We start from the raw sequence: 18,930 nt of genomic DNA, 5'->3' as shown, positions 1-18,930 counted from the left end.
TGGAAAAAGTTTGAAAAACGCTAGCTCAAACTGTCTCTCTTTTCTGTCTTCCTCTCCATCATCATGCATTCATCTCTGCAAGTGACCTTCAAACCTGTAGCTTTGTCATTTACTTTCTCTATCACAGCAGCCAGGAATTGTCCAGGGACATTTATACCTTGATTCTCAGCAGTTGACCTACTCCCAGATTGGTAAACATATCTTTACCAAGATGTCTCTAGGCCCCCATAAAAAAAAAAAAAAAAAAAAAAAAAAAAAGCTTAATCAAAGAAACTTAAGATCACTTGTAAGTGTTGAGCAGGCAAATTACAAAAGGACTTTAGTGCCATCTTTTTGTTTTGTGTTCCAATAGATATACAGTGTTCCATGTTTTTTCATCTTGGACTTCTGGACAAAGAGACAGTAATAGTAACAATAATAGCAATAAAGATCAAAACCTTGTACTGAAATTAGCAAAATCAATTAAATGAGAGTTTCCGAGGCATGAAAGCACCTCAGAATGTGCCTTACTATCCTTTCTCATTCTGCTCTACTATTTATAGCTGTATGCACTGAAAATAGAAATATATATATACAACCCAGAATCAACATGTAATCGTCAGAAGGCCAGCGCAGCTTGTAGTTTCAATAGGTGTTAACAGGTTAAGGTAAGTTTAAAACATCATTGCTTATCCCACCAAGGTATTTCACTAAACTAATGAATGCAAGACCCCACAGTGGGGATCTTCACCATGACTCCTATTTGTTGTATGCTAGATAATTGGAGGCAAAATTTTTATTCTTTTTTTCTGCTTATGATGCATCCCAATGGGCTATCTTTACTTCACTCATATCTCACTTGTACAGCCCTGTTACTTTACTATTCTTCTGTTAAAAATCCGTCAATTAAAGCTAAATTTCTAGGAAATACAGAAGAGCACAGAGAGATAGAACAGAAAAATTCTTCAGCTGGAATGAATGACAAGTACATGTATTGGCTCAGGTTCAGACAAGATAAGTTGTTTAACCTCCTGAACCTTATCCTTTTTTAGAAGAATATGTACGTGGCAAAAATTTTGGGCAGAATATAGGTAACTCTAAAACCAGCTACCTTTGAAATGTGTGCATACTTCTGCACTACACAATAAAAATGAGAGATCTAAACTTTGAAACAGTTTTTGAGATGTAAAAAAGTTTTTGAGATGTAAAACTCTATAGTAAAAAAAGAACTGATACTTTAATATATAAATATACAAATAATAAAATAATAGAGTTTATTAAATAAATATTTATTTAATAAATAAATATACAAAGGTTAATGTCTGGGCTTCAGACTTGTAGGAAGAAGTATGCATAGTCCGAGTAACAAGCAAGAGGTGGGACTCAGCACTCTGAAGGGTTAAAGTGAACTTTAGTCTTCCACTGATCACCCTCTGGTACTGTGTCTTCATAAATTTCCTCCATTTATGGAGTGTTTTTGATGGCAGGCAATTCTTTGTTGAAAGTTAAGTGCTCTTTTATATGAATAAATAAAGAAGGCTTTGGTTTGAATGAATACATTATTTTGACAAATGTTTATTGGAAACCCAATTATGGCTTCATAAATCAGTGCTATCTGTGCTACATCAGGTGAGCTCACCAATGCCATCAAATGGCACATTGAATATTAGTAGGATAATTAAAACAATTCTGTCGAATATTGTCCCTCTTACCCAGGTCTGACAGTAGTCAAAACAGGAAGAAACTGTTTATTATTTTTATTTAACTTATTAAAATACTTCTTGTAAGATGTAATGGACATACATAACAAAACAAAACAAAAAAAAAAAGAAAAAAAAACATTTGTTTTCAATTTGCAGTTAGATTAAAATGACAAGGTCAGGCACGATGCATGAACTGAGTGGCAGCTGAAGTTTAAGAGTAGTCAGGGAACAGAAAGGACATATAAAAATCTATTGTTTGAACTTTACACCTAGGTGAAGTGGGGGTTTGTTTGTTTTGTCTGAAGTGGCCTCTGATGGTATAAAATGTGTCTATAATCAATTCATATGGTTCCCTGCATTTTCCACCCCCTGCTACAGTGGTTTAGAATGACCAAATGAATTAAAAGCCATTTTCATAACTATAATCAAGAGAATATCTTGAACAAGAAAGAGAGGATATTTGAATTAGGAAAAAAAAAAAAAAAAAAAAAAAAGAAATCTAAAAGTTAAGAAGGGGACAAGCTAACAGGAATTCACTTCTCTTGAAGGCTCTCTGATGATGGCAGAACAGAGAGGATCACAGTATCCATGGCAGGGTATTGAGGATCTATTTAAGCTTTATGCAAATAATCTGTGTGACTTCCCAAAGGATCCATTCCAAGGTTTAGAATAAGGTTGAATTTATATCCACTAGAATTTACAGGCATAAAATGGGAAATGAAACTTTAGTAATTAGGTTTGTGTGTGTTTGTATTAATGTAATATAAATAGCTACACAGATGCCTTTGTTGCCAACTCAACTACCATGTGGCTTTCTTCATCCATAGCAGAGAAGAGGGAATGATAAGACATAAGAAGGAAGCAAAAGTAGAATAAGAGAAGGCAGCACAACATGCAGTTTTTCTCTCATGTAAGAAAATGAGTGCTAAGAATTGGGCAGAGATACAACGAAATACTTTTGGTTGGAATTTGTCAGTTCAGTGAGAGGAAAAGAAAAAAAAAAAAAAAAAAGTCACCAAGACAAATTTGTTTTGTTTCACCAGAAACTAACCTTCCTCCAGTACAACTCAGGCACCAAATTCCTGGCATCTGGCAGGCAGGCAGACAACCTGGAGGCCCTGGGGCTTAAAGTCTGATGCTCAGGCTTCTCAGAAGCTCATATTTCTCCAGAGATCTGCTTCCAAGATAATGTGCAAAGTTTGAGGTCTTCTTCCAAATAATAGAGAAAAAATAATAATTAAAAAATCTGCAAGATAGAGATAATATTCTTACTTTTCAACCCTGCCTTACCCTAGTCTCTTCTCAGGATTTCAGATGAACAAACAATGAAAGTGTAGGAAGCAATAAAGGGATTTTAGTTGTGAATATTTAGGATCCTATTTTCTCATAGAAAACTAAGAGTATATTCAGTCTAAAATCATGCATTTTGCTGCCAAAATCACCAACACCAGTAATAAATATACTGTAGATAAAGAAGAACTTGGGACTATCATGATGTATAAAGAAGGATGGAGCCTTGTGCTCTTTCTTATTTTTGCAGCCTTTGCAAGGCAAATTTTTTATGTTCTCCAGAGTAAAAAGAAATAAAAGGTCTTTTATGTACTCATTTGAGGAAATATATTGCTCAAGTTTTTATTTTTTTATCTCTTTCTCATGGATTGTGATTTTTTTCTCTACCTTCTGGAAGGATATTCTAGTCACCCCTAAGTGGAAATGAGGGATTTTACAAGTAAATTCTTCTCACTATATTGTTTTTTCACATGTATACTCAGAAAGACAGACCATGAAGTCCAAACTATACACCTAGCAATTAATTTCCTCGAATGGGATCAAGGAGATGTAAATGGTTGGTTTGGTGAAGAGAACTGTGGAAGCGATCAGTTTGACAATGGGACAGGAAAAAAGTACATTCAGAAAATTCACTGAGCTCTGCTCAGGCAGAAAGGTAACAATCAAAAGGCGGTCTGCAGTCCATGGACTTGACACAAAAGGCACAGAAATCAGCTCTTCAGCAACCTATCAACCCATCAGCCCTTCCCCCAAAGTGTCAGGGATGTTTGCTGTCAATCAATAATGCTAACAGATTTTGTTCCTGGCAAAGTTTATCAGCTGTGCTTATCTCTAGTCTCTTTTCTCAAGCCCCGTTTCCTCCCTTTGCCTGTGGCTATTCTAGCTGCAAATGTGAATTATTGGAAGAGAAAAGAAGGAGAAAAAGGAGGCCCACTTTTCGTAAATCAGCTGTAAAACCAGCAGCTCTGAAAGACTTCACCTTAGGTTTTGATTCTGATGAAATGGTGGCTATGAATTTTATTTTCTTGTACAGCATTTACTGTTGTTGATTTAGCATTTGAAAATTGGACTAAAATGTTGTCTAGTTTCACTCTACCTTCTGCTAAAAAAAAAAAAAATCTGATGCACAAACTGGTTATTCCATCACTTCTCAGCCCTACTCACTGTCACCTCCTGCAAGTGTAATGTATCAAAAAAGAACAGTTGGTTCCCTTTTCACTTTTCTCTAGTGACAAAGACAAAAGAAGCTGTACCACTGCATGCCTAGCCTTTTCTTTCAGTGGAAACCAGCATTTAGATTATTACATTCTAGAGCGTGGAGAAGAAGAAAGCTTCAAGGAAGTTTTTTCCTTTATATCTGAGAATCCTGTTGCTATCAATAAATCATTCAGGCTGCTATTATAATCCAGAACAATAAACTGGCATCACTCCTGAACACAAAAGGGTGTGTGAAAGACTAGCAGAACAAAAGCAATAAAGGAGTCATTAAAACACCTAGAAGATAAAGTGCTTTAAAATATCTCCCCAAATTTCCTTGTGGCAAGACAGTGATTGGACCATAAATCAAAACTATTCTTCTTTAGGGAAAATTTAAGGAAAAGTTAATGAGTTTTGTAGCTATGCTCATCTAAAGAAAAACTGCAGGTTTTACAGTAATGGGAAAAAGCAGACAGTTTTGCTGCCCCTGATTATTTCAAATGAACTCCTCTTTCTTTCCAGCAAGAATAATAAGCCTTGTTTTTAACAGAAGCAACACAAACAGAATACACCAGTTATGACAGCTTTCATTTGATTCACTTTAACTTTTCCTATGTTTTATTTACATTGGTTGAAACTAAAACAGTGAATTGGGTTGGAGGGATAAATTGTTTCTATTTTAAAAAAATAACATTGACCAGCACATAGAAAAATATTCAAGTTATAAAGGACTTGTACAGCATCACAAAAAAACAATGGTTATTCACAGCCAATAAATCTGGTCCATTAAGTGCTACTTAGTGAAAATACACAAAAAACAAAGACTGTGCAGCATTTGTTTTGAAGTCTACATAAAAATCTATACTCTTTATTGCATTATGAAATTCTGAAATCTACCAACTTCCACATTGTCTCTTGCCTCTGCATCAACTTCATCAAAACGTGTCTGTTGTTTGCAATAAACACTGGGATGAAAAAGCTTGTAATAAACAACAAGAAAAATAATACCTAACACCAGACTGAGAATAGTTAAAAAGCCCACAATTGTAAAATGTATTTCCTTGACAACAGAGGGTTTCCAAAACCAATATACAAGCAAAATGCCTACAGTTACAAGGGTGTGAGTAGCATAATAAATAGAAATGGGAACTTTTGTTTTTCTTCCCTTTATGTTAAAAAAGGTAAAAAGTAGGATGATTCCAACAACAGTTCTGTACAGATATTCCATCTCCTTAGACTTACAAAATGTTGTGTGTTGTTTCAAAGTCCAGGCAAAGCCACAGCTCCAAAGAAGTATCAGCAGAATTACAGAACTTCTAGCATTTAGTAGAGTGACCAGTGAAATACTGAGTATCCAGGAAGTGATGGTAAGCAATTTATAGAAGAGATACACCAACTTGGAAAGTACACGAAATTTGTCTTTATCAGGCAGAGATTTTCGTAATGATATCTGATAATCAACCGTTGAAAAGGAGATACCACAGAAACACATAATAATGGCGGCATCTAAACAAAACACAAGGGTAAGTGTTAGAACTAAGAAATATATTTATTTTACATTAAAATTTCTGAAGTTTTGAACAAGTTCATGTTTCTTTGCACTTTCCTTATACCAACATGATATTTCCTCCATGCTCCCGAACAAGTCACCTTAATTTTAAGGCTCAGTTTAGTTGCCTAAATCTAGGCACCTATTGCCATTTGGGATCTCTTGCTGTTGCTGGTTTTACCAAAGTTTTGTGTCATATTTGCCATTTCTGCACAACATGGGTGACTTAGAAACTCCCAAGGTATTGCAACAACAACAACAACAACAACAAAAAAAAAAAAAAAAAAAAAAAAAAGACCATAAAAACTTAGGTTTCAGAAACTGATATTGAGGCTAGGATGTTTTTAATATAGGTACCTATAACTGAGACTTGGCCCTTCACATGGTCATACTTAAGATGAGGTTAATCTAACCATTGTATCCAAGTACTTCTTAACTCCATGAAAAAACACTGGACAATGATGTAGGTCTCTCCATTTGGTTAGATAAAATCCAGCCCTGAGCAGCTCAATGTCTTGCCCATACTGCTGCTAGGTTCGGAGCTGAAAATAGTATAGCTACTCTCTTGCTTCTGAGAGTTAAACCAATATCTCCTCCTCATACAGCATTCTGAACTGCTGGTGTATCCTTTTTTTTTATGACTCTGTCCCTTAATGTCTCTTCCTCGTACAGCATTCTGAACTGCTGGTGTATCCTTTTTTTTTTTTATGACTCTGTCCCTTACCTGTAAAGAGTGGATGAGGATAGTGACAAGTCACAGGGCTGCTCTAAATATATTAACAATTTCTAGATGTCCAGTTAGTCATTTTAAAAGAACTATAGGCAAATGCACACTAATGGTTCTGAAATATATACACTAATGATATTCAACAGCTTATTCTCAAATGATGTATCATGTTTATATTAATGACTTGGTACAGTGAAACCTTCTTTCCATGAATTTAGCACAATGGATCATCTACTAGACAGAAATTATAACTAAGCAATTGTAGCAAAGCAATTATGTAATGCAGTGTATGTTTTCCAAGGTACATTTAAAATTTTATACAATAACTTGAGTTATCTTTTTAGGTAAAATATTCAACTTTCAAATCATAGTGAAAGAAAGACTCACATTGATAGAAATTATGGTTGTTGTGTTCCATGAGTACATAAATCTGGACAAAAAGCTGTGGTGTGGTCTCCAGAAAAGTCTTGAATATCCTGAGCATGTTAATATCGGTCAGTACATCAATGGCTTGTTTTTGAATGAAGTTGGGATGGCCTGTTTCTGATACATCTCCACTGCTGTTCTGTTTAAATGCAGCTTGGCAGCCATACTTCAAAGCAAACCAATACCTATTAAAAAGAGAGACTTGATTAGACAGTGTTTTTTGAAAGCACGACTCTATAAAATTATATAGGCTAACAAAGACTTTTTCCATTTCGTTCTTCATTCACATTTTTTCTTTGAATATAGTCCAGCACCTTCTGCTAAGATAAAATACAGACTGATATCTGTCTGGTATCAGTGATATCAGATAATTGTTTATGCCCACTGATACTAATATAATGGAAAAACTACTAGAAGAGAATGAGACTTGCCTGAATAAAGATTACAAATGTTATTTTGTTCATTTTTTGTTTCTTAAAAGGTAAGACATTTCTGAAAATTCCCTCAGCATCCCTTCTCAGTCTCTATGAGATACTCATTTCCCTTTTCTCTATCCTTTTAAGGGAATTAGTGAATATCCAGCTGTGAATATCCAACTCCATATAATATAAGACTATAACCCCCAAGGATAACAATGGATGAACTGCAAACATACAACAGGATTTTTGAAAATATATATATATATATTATCACTCAAATGTTCTTTTCCAAATACTCAGGAAGACTTTAATTTCAGAAAATTACTTTCAAGACACAGATCTCCTGGGACTACAGATTCTATTATCTGAGTAATTTTACAAGAACAAGCCATTTGCCTTAGCAAATGAGTGCACCTGAAAGACTTTTAGAACAGTTATGGTTTATTTTCAGTTAAGACTAAATTAAAATTTCCTCTAAAAGATCAGAAAATGTGAAGATACATAGAATTAGTTAGCGAGTTGGCTGGCATGCATTATATCTAGTAATATATAACTTTTTTCTGGTCAGGATGTCTGTATTGCCATGCTTAGAGATAAATAATTCCTAGCTTTTATTCCCATTTTCAAGGCCTTTGCTTCAGGCATGACAGTGGACATAGCACCTCACAAGGGAGAGAACAAATAAGTTTTAATCAAAAAACATTTTGGTAGCTAAGAGAGGACCCAGCTCTTGTTCATGTTAATTTTTACAAGCCGAGTTTAGGAAAACAGGACAGTGTCCACAGACTGATGTAGAACCGGAACTACAGCTGCTGCAAATTATGGTATTTCTACTGTCCCTCATGGACCCACACACACACTCAGCTGTGGTGAATGATGTGGTTCATTGTACTAGTGTTTGGGAAACCAGGAGCAGTATGTAATGCTCTGTCTATAGTAGATGAAGCTGGGGCAACTCCAGGGAACAGATTCTCACTGCTAATGAACTCTTGCCAGCTGAACTGTTCTCATCCTGAAGCAAAGCAATGCAAGCTCTCTTCTGCCAGTTACCTCATTTCAAGTGGTTAGTAGCACTGGCTGTGAAGGTTGTAGACTAGACCTTGAACCGCAGCACTGTAATAGTCACTGACATTGCTAGTAATAGGATATAAGCTTTGTACTGGCTTTTCAAGCCTTTGAGACTCATGCTTGTCAGTCTTGTTCTGTTTGACACTTTCTTGACTTGCCTGCAACTTTGTTTTACTTGTTTTAGCTACACCAATCTTGGTTTATCTTGTATTTTTCACAGAAAAAAAAAAATATAATAATAATAATAATAAATCTAATTGACCAGTTGGCTCTTTTGTTTGTTTTTGTGTGGTCCAGTCATACTTACTCTTATATGAGTTACAGTTACAAACAGATATTCTATCTTGAATGATATATATATTACTAACATGATGACAGAATCATAGAATCATAAAGGTTGGAAAAGACCTCCAAGATCATCTAGTCCAAACCCTACCACCAATAGACATGTCAGAGTATAGAGAATAGAGTAGTATAGATAAATATAGTCCTGGTTTGATAGCAGAGGCCCTGAGATGTACAGAAAAGTAATGCATAGCACGGCTTGGCATTGGAGACAACAAGGCTGTAAACTACACATTAAAGCTCACATTCTGAAGTGCTGACCTAGAGACAGATGAAAGTGGTTTTAGGGATAAAAAAGACAGCAAAGAAACAGCATCTAATATGAGTAAAAGGACCCATAGATACTAAATTTTGATGTATAATAAACTGCAGATAAATTAAGAGAAAGCAAAGTCCAAATGCAAATATACAAAAAAGTCCCAAAGAGAATCCTAGTGTGAAGAAGAAGCCATCAACATGAACTTAATATTCCTTCCATCAAGACTCCAGAAACTGATAACTGTAATACCCCCTTATACCAGAATGAAACTGCTGAACTCAGGATCTATAAGGAGCAGAGGACAGGTGAGCAAAAAACAGGAAAGGGAATAGGAAGAAAGAAATGTGTATAACAATTCTAAATGGATTACTACTACTGAAACTTTTTATGCATAGAAGCATTTTTTCTTATCTAATAATAAATGGATCCAGACTAATAATTAATCCTAGAATAAACTAGTGAGATTTTAATTATATAATAATTTCTTGGCTTTACAAGTAATGTATTTGCCTATAAATAGAATTTTGAGCCTAACAGCCTTCAGACATCACTTTCAACCTTATTTCTGCTTTTGCATTTCCCAGATCACTTGAGTTTCTAATGTTCTTCCCCAATTAACCCATTTGGGCTACATCCAACAACAGAAGTCATCCTTCCTCGAGAATATTGACTGTTATTCAGCCAACTTTTCTAACATCATAAACATTGCTAAATGTCTTCCCTCTCTACAGAAGAATTTAGTCATCTACATTATGAAGACTTCATCGTTCATTAGGATTTGTTTCTAGGAGAAATCAAGAAGAATATCACAGACCATCACTAGGTTATCTCACACATTTGTGCAAGTCTGCAAACATGCAGGCTGAGGAAGACAAGGCCCTATGCTCCCTACTTCTATTCCTTGAGGCTGCATCCTAAATGACTTCAAGATTCATGCTAAAGTGCTGTAGATCCCAATTCCCTGGTTGTTCACAGGAACATATACACTATGAATCCCATGAAACCTGTGCAGTTGCAATTCCTTTATATAGAAAACAGTGTGCAGGAGATCATTTGACACCCAGATCTCATTCCAATTTGGCACTGAAGCACCGTCCCTTTTGCTTACTGCTCAGACAGTAAGCTCAGCTCAGTATCTCAGTATTGAGTACTCAGTACCTCAGCTTACTGGAGGAGCTCAGACAGATTCCTGGTTCCTCCAGATGTTAGAAGTTTAACACCTTCACCATCTTTAAAGACCAAATCCCTTGACCCCAAGGGACACAGTGACAGGGGCACTTCTGTTGCTAAAAGTGAAAGAGTCAGGATTTGCATGTCCTGAGTTAAGTGCATACTAGAGGAGTCATGATTTATCTCCTGGAATATTAAGCATGTTATATGTAAAAGCGAAAATTTCCAGGCTTGCAACCTGGAAGCATCAGCAGAAGGTGTGGGGCAGCTATGCCACTACTGAGGAGCCTTAGAGGAAGATCTTTTGTCCTTCTCCTGACAGAGACTCTACAGATTGCAGCCCTGACGCTCAGGCTGCACATTGATTCCGTGAGCTGGCTCTGGATCCATTATTTACTCCCAAAGGAAACTGTTTTCTAGTTTTATGCTTTTGTGTATTTATTTTACTGTTTTCTGAGTAATCTCCCATAAGCAAAGAACTAAACTGTTTGGCAAGACATCTATAGCTTTTTCAGTTTATAAAACAATTAGGATACCAAAACATCTGGTTCTTGCATTGGAGATGTAAACATCTGGAGAGTTTATAATGTTTTCAAGAAAAAACAATTGGGTAGACCAATATGTTAGTTGTCCATGGACTCATTCACCAGAGCCTGTGTTTGGCCAAGCAGTAAGAAGTGAAAACCAGCTGCATAAATTTTAAGCTGCTGAGCTCACAGCTGAGACAGCAGATGATATGCAAAGCAAAGAGTAGACACATTGTAAAAGGAATATTTCAGTTGGATGCACACTTGAGATCACCTGTCAGTTTTCAGAAGCATATTCCTTCTAAGCCTACCATGGTATCTTAGTTTTCTATTGTTATAAGGAGGTATGCTATAGTATTTTTCACTAGCAGTAGCTGGTTTAGTCAACCCGCTTCTGACTTTGAATATTGTATAAAATACATTATTTTTTCTATAAAAGTCCAAATATTTCCATAGCTTTTTAACCATGTATTAAGCAAGATGGTGTTCCCTGAGCTCCACATGTCTTTGTCACTCACTATATTTCATTGTGACAGATCTTTCATTTTAAGGATATTTTGAGCTTATACTCCCATTCCCAACTGCCCATTTGGTACGCAATATTTTAGGAAGGGCCTATAGTCAACTTTTAGGCTTAGCATTGGACTAGTGCATTCAAAGCCACAGGTAGAGTTCATTTTGTACTAAGGGTCTGGTCAGGCTCCAATGTTCTCTATTTTTCATGAACACAGCTCACCTAAACACTGCCCCTGCTCTGAACCCATCCCTTTATTCCTACATTAATATATCTACTGCCATAGTAGCATTTTGTTCCAATATTTTTTGTTAAAAAAAAAAAAAAAGTTGTTAAAACTATTTCAACTGGAATGAAAAATGTATTAATCTAAAATATTTGATTGATAACGTACTTTAGATAGAGGTACATCTTCAACTCAGGGTGAGATGGGCATGTTTGTTTGTCAAGAATACATACAAATACAGGGTTATCATTTACTTTTTCCCTCTCTAAACTCATTATAGACTTTTTTCATTTATTAAATATACAAACAACTTGGAAGCTAAAAGAATGAAGAATGATGATTTCTTTACCACTGTAATTGTAATATGCGAACAGTAAAGAATTATCAGTGTTTCTGAATATCATATTCACTTTGATAGGAAAAAAAAAAAGAGAGAGAGAGAGATTTCTGTCTTTGTAGTGTTGCTTTGTGGAGAACAGATGTTAGGACTCCTTGTTATAAACACTCATTTAAGCACAGATCAGGTGTCTCTGTTCTTGAGCTGCTCCTACAGTTTCCTTATCATTTTTTAAGGGATGAAGTTTCCTTGTATTCTCCTGTAACATTAGGAAATCTTAGGCTCTCTAAATGTGACTGGAAGTTCACAAATGTGACAGCTAATTGTTTTTGTTATTTCATGGCTTCAAACATCACGGGCAAGCTGTCTTGACAGTGCTTCCATGTCACCTGCTTCCTCTTAAAATTTCCATTGCAGTCCCTGTACTACGCTACACATCCCATCTCATCAAACTGCGCTGATGAGGATTTGGATGCCAGCTGGAAAGTCATAGTTCCATGGAAGGAGAGAGTGAGAGAGACCTGGCAGCAACAATTGTCACTTCTGAATTCTGGTCAGGCAGTCACAGTTCACAGAATTATATAAATCCTTAATCAAAGGAAATTTCTTCTCTGCTGCACATTAAACTTAATCTTCCAAGTATCAAAAGGCTTGGATTAAGTCCAGGAAACTGATGTGACTATGTCAATACCTTAGGGCAGAAAAGTTTTGTTAAGAAAACATGAGCAAGTTCGTATTACTCTATGACTTCTAACTCACTTAAAGTAGCATTACAAACCTTCCACTTTAATTAACTCTGTACCTCACTGACTTAATATCTTAAATACCTTCCTAATTACTTTGTCTTGCAGATCTTCTTGTTGTACACAAAATTGCTGGAGGCACATTACCAGCTTCAGTCTTCGTTTTTGATCCACTCAGTTTGGGTGTGGTTTACCACATGCTAAAGCTGTACATATATAACTGGACATCATCTATCTCGACTACATTTGTCTCATCACTTTTTTTTTTTTAATGTCATGGAATAATACTATGTTTAACGGAGCACTTGCATTTGCTCTGATGTCTCATATATTTAGAATTCATCTTTAAAAATATGCAAGAAAATCTTTTTCATCTGCTTCTTTTTAAAGAAGTAGGGCATCTTGATCCTTCCTTTAAGCATCAAGAAGCACAATAGCAACTTTCACTATCACAATGTTAGCTGCCTCTATGGTCTGCTATTCTGACAGAGAAGTTTATTAATTGCTAAAATGTAGTCTTTTCTCAAGTGTTCTTGACTAATGTTGCAAACTGGTACTAGTCAGTGGATTCATATGGGATCACATAGAAATGTTCCTTTTTTCCACATTCACTGACTGTGTTACCTTCTTAATGTCAGCTGATATGCTGCAGCCTCTTCTTAACTCTATTGACATCTGTGGGACCCATCTAAAAGGGTCAGGATGAAAATAAATTTAGTCAGTATGGCTAATATATACTTTAACACTTTAATTTTGTCTTTAAATGCTCCTTTCAGAGAATAACATTTCATATAAAACATAACTATTATATACGGAACATTTTTTTCTTTTTATTTATATAATTTCCTATTTTTTAATATTTTATGGGTATATGTATTATGTTCACATATGTATGCACATGTGATTTCAATATTTATTACTAAGCACTGACAGTGTGATTACAAAACCTGAAGAAAGGGAGGGAAGAAGGGAGGGAGGGACAAAGGAAGTTTGGAAGGAGAGAGAATTTGGTAAGGTGTATTCACATCTTCCAATTTCACGCATTCTAAGTTCTCTGGTTGAGTCAGTATTTACTGGTTAGGTCTCTTTTTCCCTCTTTGGTGGTTGGGGAAGATGAGTTCCTGCCCCAAAATGACAACCTGGGGAAGTTCACCTTAATAATTCTGACCTGACTTCTGACAATATCTGTTTTGACTGTATTGACTATAGAAATAAACCTGGGAGACTCATTGTCTAACTCTCCTGGATGACTAAGAAGGAGGGCAGGAAGGAAGTACACGTGAATACACCTAAGAAAACAAATGTTATATACTTCCTATTGAAATATATAACAGCTGATGACCAGGTACAAGCACAGGTGTCAGCTTGCTGTTATCAGCTTATACTTTAATGTATGCATTATCACACTGCTGAATTTTGAGGAGTGCCTCAAAGAGTTTTGTAATTTATATATATCAACTTGGAATTTTTTTCCTGCTGTAAGGAGCACCACAGGAGAAAACATCATTTGTGCAATGGAGAACAGGTGACCAAGATGGCCACACTGCCACTGCAAAGGGTAAAATTATGTTTACTAGATAACAAACCACTAGGAGAAGATGGGGTTAATTGTGGGAAGGACATTTTGGAAATTATAGAAATTCATGGTAAGATGTGTTCATTGGAAAGTCTAAGAATTAAATTAATCTATTAAAAATGTGTGTGTAGAGGCAGTATTTTGAATTGATACAACTTTTTAGTCAATATTACATCACCAAGAGTTGCAGGTGATCAGAATTTGGATCTGAATCCTGAAATTTTGAGTTTGAAGAAGAGGTCTTAAAGATAGGAACAAATCAGTAGGAAATTTTAGGGGAAACCTAGGTGTGTAACACCAAGCCAGAATTACAGTCTGATACAGATTACAGAGAATGATGTCATGGTAGTGAAAGGGGAAGAAGGGAGGCTTAACATATGACACTGTAGTTTCTGGCTTAACGTTTATCATCAGTTATCAGAAACTGAGGTCAGGGCTTTAATTTCCTTTGGAAGAAAAAATCTCAGAGGGGCAGGTTTGTAAGCAGCAACATAAGAGTGGCACTCCCAGCCATACTTGAAGATAGCCTTGGAGATGGACAAAAAGGAATGGGCCACAGTGGGCCCAGAGATATCCCCTCTAAAAGGCAGAATCTAGTAGTGTCCCTGTGGCTGTGACTTTGTACATCTCACTTGAACCAACCCATGTTAATGGATTTGAATACAAAACCTACAAAACCATTGGTGAAACTGAACAGGGTTTTTTTTTTTCCTTCAAAATATTGTATTTTAAGTTTTTCTACTGCCTGACATCAGAAAGATTAAATCTGGAAGTAAATACTCCTCTTTGAAGTCTAAGGCTTTAGGATTGTAAGAGGAGAGGCAGAAAAACAAAGATGCTGGACAAAAGGAAATATATATATATATTCAGAAGTAATTGTTGTATGTAAAAACTTCATCATTTTCCTTAATTCATGATAATATAAGATGAATGAAACATGTATACTAGAGGAATTTTTACATTGGCATAAATATAGGAACTTAAAGAGGCATTTTAAATAAGCATTTTATTAAATGTCTCTGAGGAGTCTGTATCTGCTCAGGTATATTGAACATTACTTACAAAAAAATAATGAAAATTCAAGTCCTCAGGACTTTTCATCAAAATCTTTCAAATCAGTTTTACAATAAAAGTAAAATCTTAGCACAAATGATCTCGATAATTTTACAGTAACACCACCACAGAAGCTAAAGAGAGAATGTTAAACATATGGTATCTTAAACTACCGCTGGACATATATCTGTCAGGAAACAAAGGTGACTTGTCACCATTAACTCATTCCCTGCAGTAAGTGTTCTCACTTAGTATTGAACTATTCATTTCTTTCCCAAATTCTGGTGGTTTTTCTAAGTTTTGTTAGACTTTTGGATTCACAAATTACCTCTTACTTCAGCTATGTAACTTGCTTCAGCTAATGTAACCGCACGAATTATCTTCCTAACATCCCTTTATAAACCTACATTTCTTTATCAGGTACAACAGTATTCCTCTGTAAAGCAATCTTATTAAAATATTATACATCAACAGGCTGATGAATCAAATATAATTATTAATAACACCTTATTAATAGGTAAAATGAAAAAGAAAAAAAAAATCTACATTTCCATCAAAACCTAGCATAATTTACCACTGGCATAAGTAGACAAAATTCATTTGGTAGTTATTGTTAATACCAGCAGTGTCCCTGAAGCCATATTAACATAATAACCTGGCACTGGAATTTCTTAATAAACTGGCTAAAAGCAGTATGATTTCTCGTTTAAAATTAAAATAATAATAATAAAATAAAATAAACTGCTTACCTTATAAAAATTCCACAGTGAAAGAAATGAACCAGAAAAATCCACTTGAGTCTCTCAGGATCAGTACCTTCACAGTCATTTTTAAACCACTGATAACTGAATATCTGAGTTATTAGTGATGACAGACATCTAAAACAGATTATCAATATAGCCCAAGTATATTGTCCCTGATAGAAATATTTACTGGCTACCCAGAGATCCACTCCAATATCAACTACATAAATTATAATTCCACCAACTAAAAAAATAAAATTCTCCTTGGTATATTTCATCATGTGTTAGATTGTTGCTGTTGTCATTCTGTCCTCATTTCATGTGAAGAAAATCAGATTAAATCTAAAAGCTTTCTTACAGCAGAGTCTTCTTCCTGGTGATAACACTTGATCATTGTCCTTTATGCAAAGAAAAGTTGGTTGCATATTTTTATCATGGCAAGATGAGTAAAAACAAAAGGATTTCCATTTTTCTGTGTTCTTGAATTAAATATTAAACTAACTTCATTGATGCATGTCTATTCTGGAAAACATAAATCTAAATTGTCTTTTTAACTGGTACGGTCATTCTCCATTATGGGTTCCTAAACCTAGGAAGATAAAGGAAGATCATCAGTAACAATAATATATTTTTAAATTATCATACAGCAATTTGCATGGCCATTTAAACAAGCAAGTACAAAACGCAGAATGTCTGAGACATCTGTGAAGAATGAGTGCAAGAGAAGCTGTACCTCTGAACCCCCTGAGGGCGGTCACTCTTCCAACCATGGCGATCCTTCTTCTCAAGCAGCCACTGAGGCAATTCTTAACAGTAGCAAAATACTTAGAAACAAGCTTACCTCTACTACCTTTATGGAAAAAAAGATTGACTACTTCTGCGAACTTTGACTTCTGAGTGACTCCCTCACTGTGCACAAAAAGCTGAGGGAACTCCTGTCTTGGGTACACACCACTATATCAGAGTATGCGTCATTAGGTCACCTCCAGCTGGGTGACTGGGCTTGTATGCATACACCTCGTGGTTTTCCTTTCCAAGTTTGTTTGTCCCAGTGCAGCAATGCAGTGCTGAATAGGACTGCAGTTCTCCTGCTAAAGAGACTCGAAAGGACTCAGGCCTTCTCCAGTCTACACCTCTTTGATAAACACCTCCCAGGCTGTGTGAGTAGTAACTACACACAGATAACCTAATCACACTAGCTGCTACAGATGGAATTTGTTCACAGTCCAAAACTATGTTTAGATTGCCTAACATTGTAAGGGTCCTTTTCAGACCTGTACTATTTGGCAGGTGCTACAATGAAGTACATCTTTGTCTCATTTAGTTCCACCTTTGCTAAGCTGTGAACATTAGAGCCAGAGCATCCACTGTTTTGTTTGCATTTCCTAGGAAAAATTCTGCTGGCAGCAATCCCAAAGAATAAAATGTAAAAGCACCATTTGAGAATAGCTGCACCAAGGCAGACAGGGCAGGGCGGGCAGAGGCAGGTCTCGTGGCGTTTTGTTAGTTCAGGCACTCTGCCCCTGAAGAACGAAATGGCACAATCAGTTAATATCACATGAACCTTTGGAAATGTAATGACTATTCTGAGCTTCTGTTGACTGGGCTTGTCTACACTCTGACCCAGGTACAAATCCAAAAAAGGAACCTAAGCTCTTAATTTCCTAAAGACAGTAAGGACATAACAGCCTAAATAGGTGCTAGGTCTCTAAACATTATATTTCCTACTTAGTTCTCATATCCTGGCCCAGAAGACGTCAGTCAGGTCAGGTGATATCACAGCTGGAATCCTTTCATTGTCCTTTCCTATCCTCTCAAAAAATAAAACAAAACAAAAAGAGCACTAGTCTTTTTCAAATCACTAATGCAATTTATATCCAACTTACAGTCAGATTCTGGGAAGTGAACTTCAGTGAACTTCAGCATAAACTGAACTTTGTCTTTATGAACGTTTCTTAATCTGCAAACTTGTGTATGAATCAGCCAGTTGATTAGCAGTGTTCTTTCAAGAAAATTCCAAAGAAAACTATTTACTCTGCATATGAACATGTCATTCTACAACTTGATGTACCACCGTTTTGTGATAAGTACATTATGCATGGTTTTAAGAACAGATTCAAAAAAATAAAAATAAAAAATAAAATAAAAAAATAAAAAATCAGTTCACTATTTGACTGTTGTAGAAAACACGACAGTAAAAGATAAGTCAATGACTGGATCCAAACACTATAAGGTTCATATTTAGTAAGTAATACTGTACTGGACATTTGAGTGACAGAGAATAGCCTCCAGTTTTGTACCTGGAATGAATAACTAGGGTAACTGGATTTCTCTGTCTTTACAACCTCCTATCCTTCTGTGACTGAACACTTCACAAACAGGAGTTATCTTATTGCCTTATTACCCCTAATGAGAATGGAAGTTTTACTGGCTCCATCCAGATGCTGAAACAACTGCATGGAGAGTAGCTGGGAGCCAGGTGATTTCTACCTCTGACACACAACCCGTCCAAGCAGCTGCCATGCCGTCTGTCTCCAGTCGTGTCTAGTGATACAGAGAGCCGTCAGGTAAGCTGAGACTAACTCGCAAATCTGTATCCCCCAAAGTGCAGTCCAATGTCTTAATTCCAAGACCAAACACAAATGCCTGTTCGTGGGTGCATATGAAATCTGTGTTAAAGATCTCAGCCCCTAATATCCCCTACCTTTTGTCCATTACATCAGTTCAAAGAGCAGCATGGTCTCATGCACCAGGTGGGGTACAATTAAGTGCTACTGGCGAGAATGCCTTGTATCATTGTATCATTCACAGTTATCTGGTCCCTGGTCTTATAGTACATACGATATCTAACATGACAGGAGTGAGAAAGGTATAGTATCTGTAAGCCAACATAAATATAAGCATGCTCTATAAACTAAAATAATTTTACAGAATCAGTCTGTGGTAAAACAGAATCAACAAAAGGTTATTAACTAGACTTTCCATTCTCTTGATGCTTTTCAAATACAATTAAAAAATGCAGACTTACCTTAACACTTGCCCTGGATAAATAGATTTTTTACTTTAAAAACTGTAGATT

The 18,930-nt window shown here is 35.9% G+C and overlaps 1 protein-coding gene across 5 annotated transcripts; it reads right to left on the bottom strand.

Annotated features, from left to right (window-relative positions):
• Positions 1 to 3,299: 3,299 nt before the first annotated feature.
• On the bottom strand, positions 3,300 to 18,930 carry XKR9 (XK related 9). 5 transcript variants are annotated; one of them, XM_035319770.1, is made up of 4 exons: positions 16,210 to 16,241; positions 15,858 to 15,953; positions 6,833 to 7,056; positions 3,300 to 5,675 (listed from the first exon to the last, which is right to left on the bottom strand). In XM_035319770.1, exons 3-4 carry the CDS (start codon positions 6,927 to 6,929, stop codon positions 5,038 to 5,040), a joined length of 735 nt encoding a protein of 244 aa, XP_035175661.1. In that variant the 5' UTR covers positions 6,930 to 7,056; positions 15,858 to 15,953; positions 16,210 to 16,241; the 3' UTR covers positions 3,300 to 5,037. The 5 variants fall into 5 exon arrangements, with proteins under 5 accessions (XP_035175661.1, XP_035175660.1, XP_035175659.1 ...); XM_035319769.1 differs by adding an exon at positions 18,880 to 18,930 and having other exon boundaries at positions 3,302 to 5,675; positions 15,858 to 16,249; XM_035319768.1 differs by adding an exon at positions 18,880 to 18,925 and having other exon boundaries at positions 3,303 to 5,675; positions 15,858 to 16,440.

This window comes from Oxyura jamaicensis, chromosome 2, assembly GCF_011077185.1.
Source record: "Oxyura jamaicensis isolate SHBP4307 breed ruddy duck chromosome 2, BPBGC_Ojam_1.0, whole genome shotgun sequence".
Taxonomy (NCBI): Eukaryota; Metazoa; Chordata; class Aves; order Anseriformes; family Anatidae; genus Oxyura; species Oxyura jamaicensis.
This window is presented reverse-complemented; position numbering and strand designations above follow the sequence as displayed.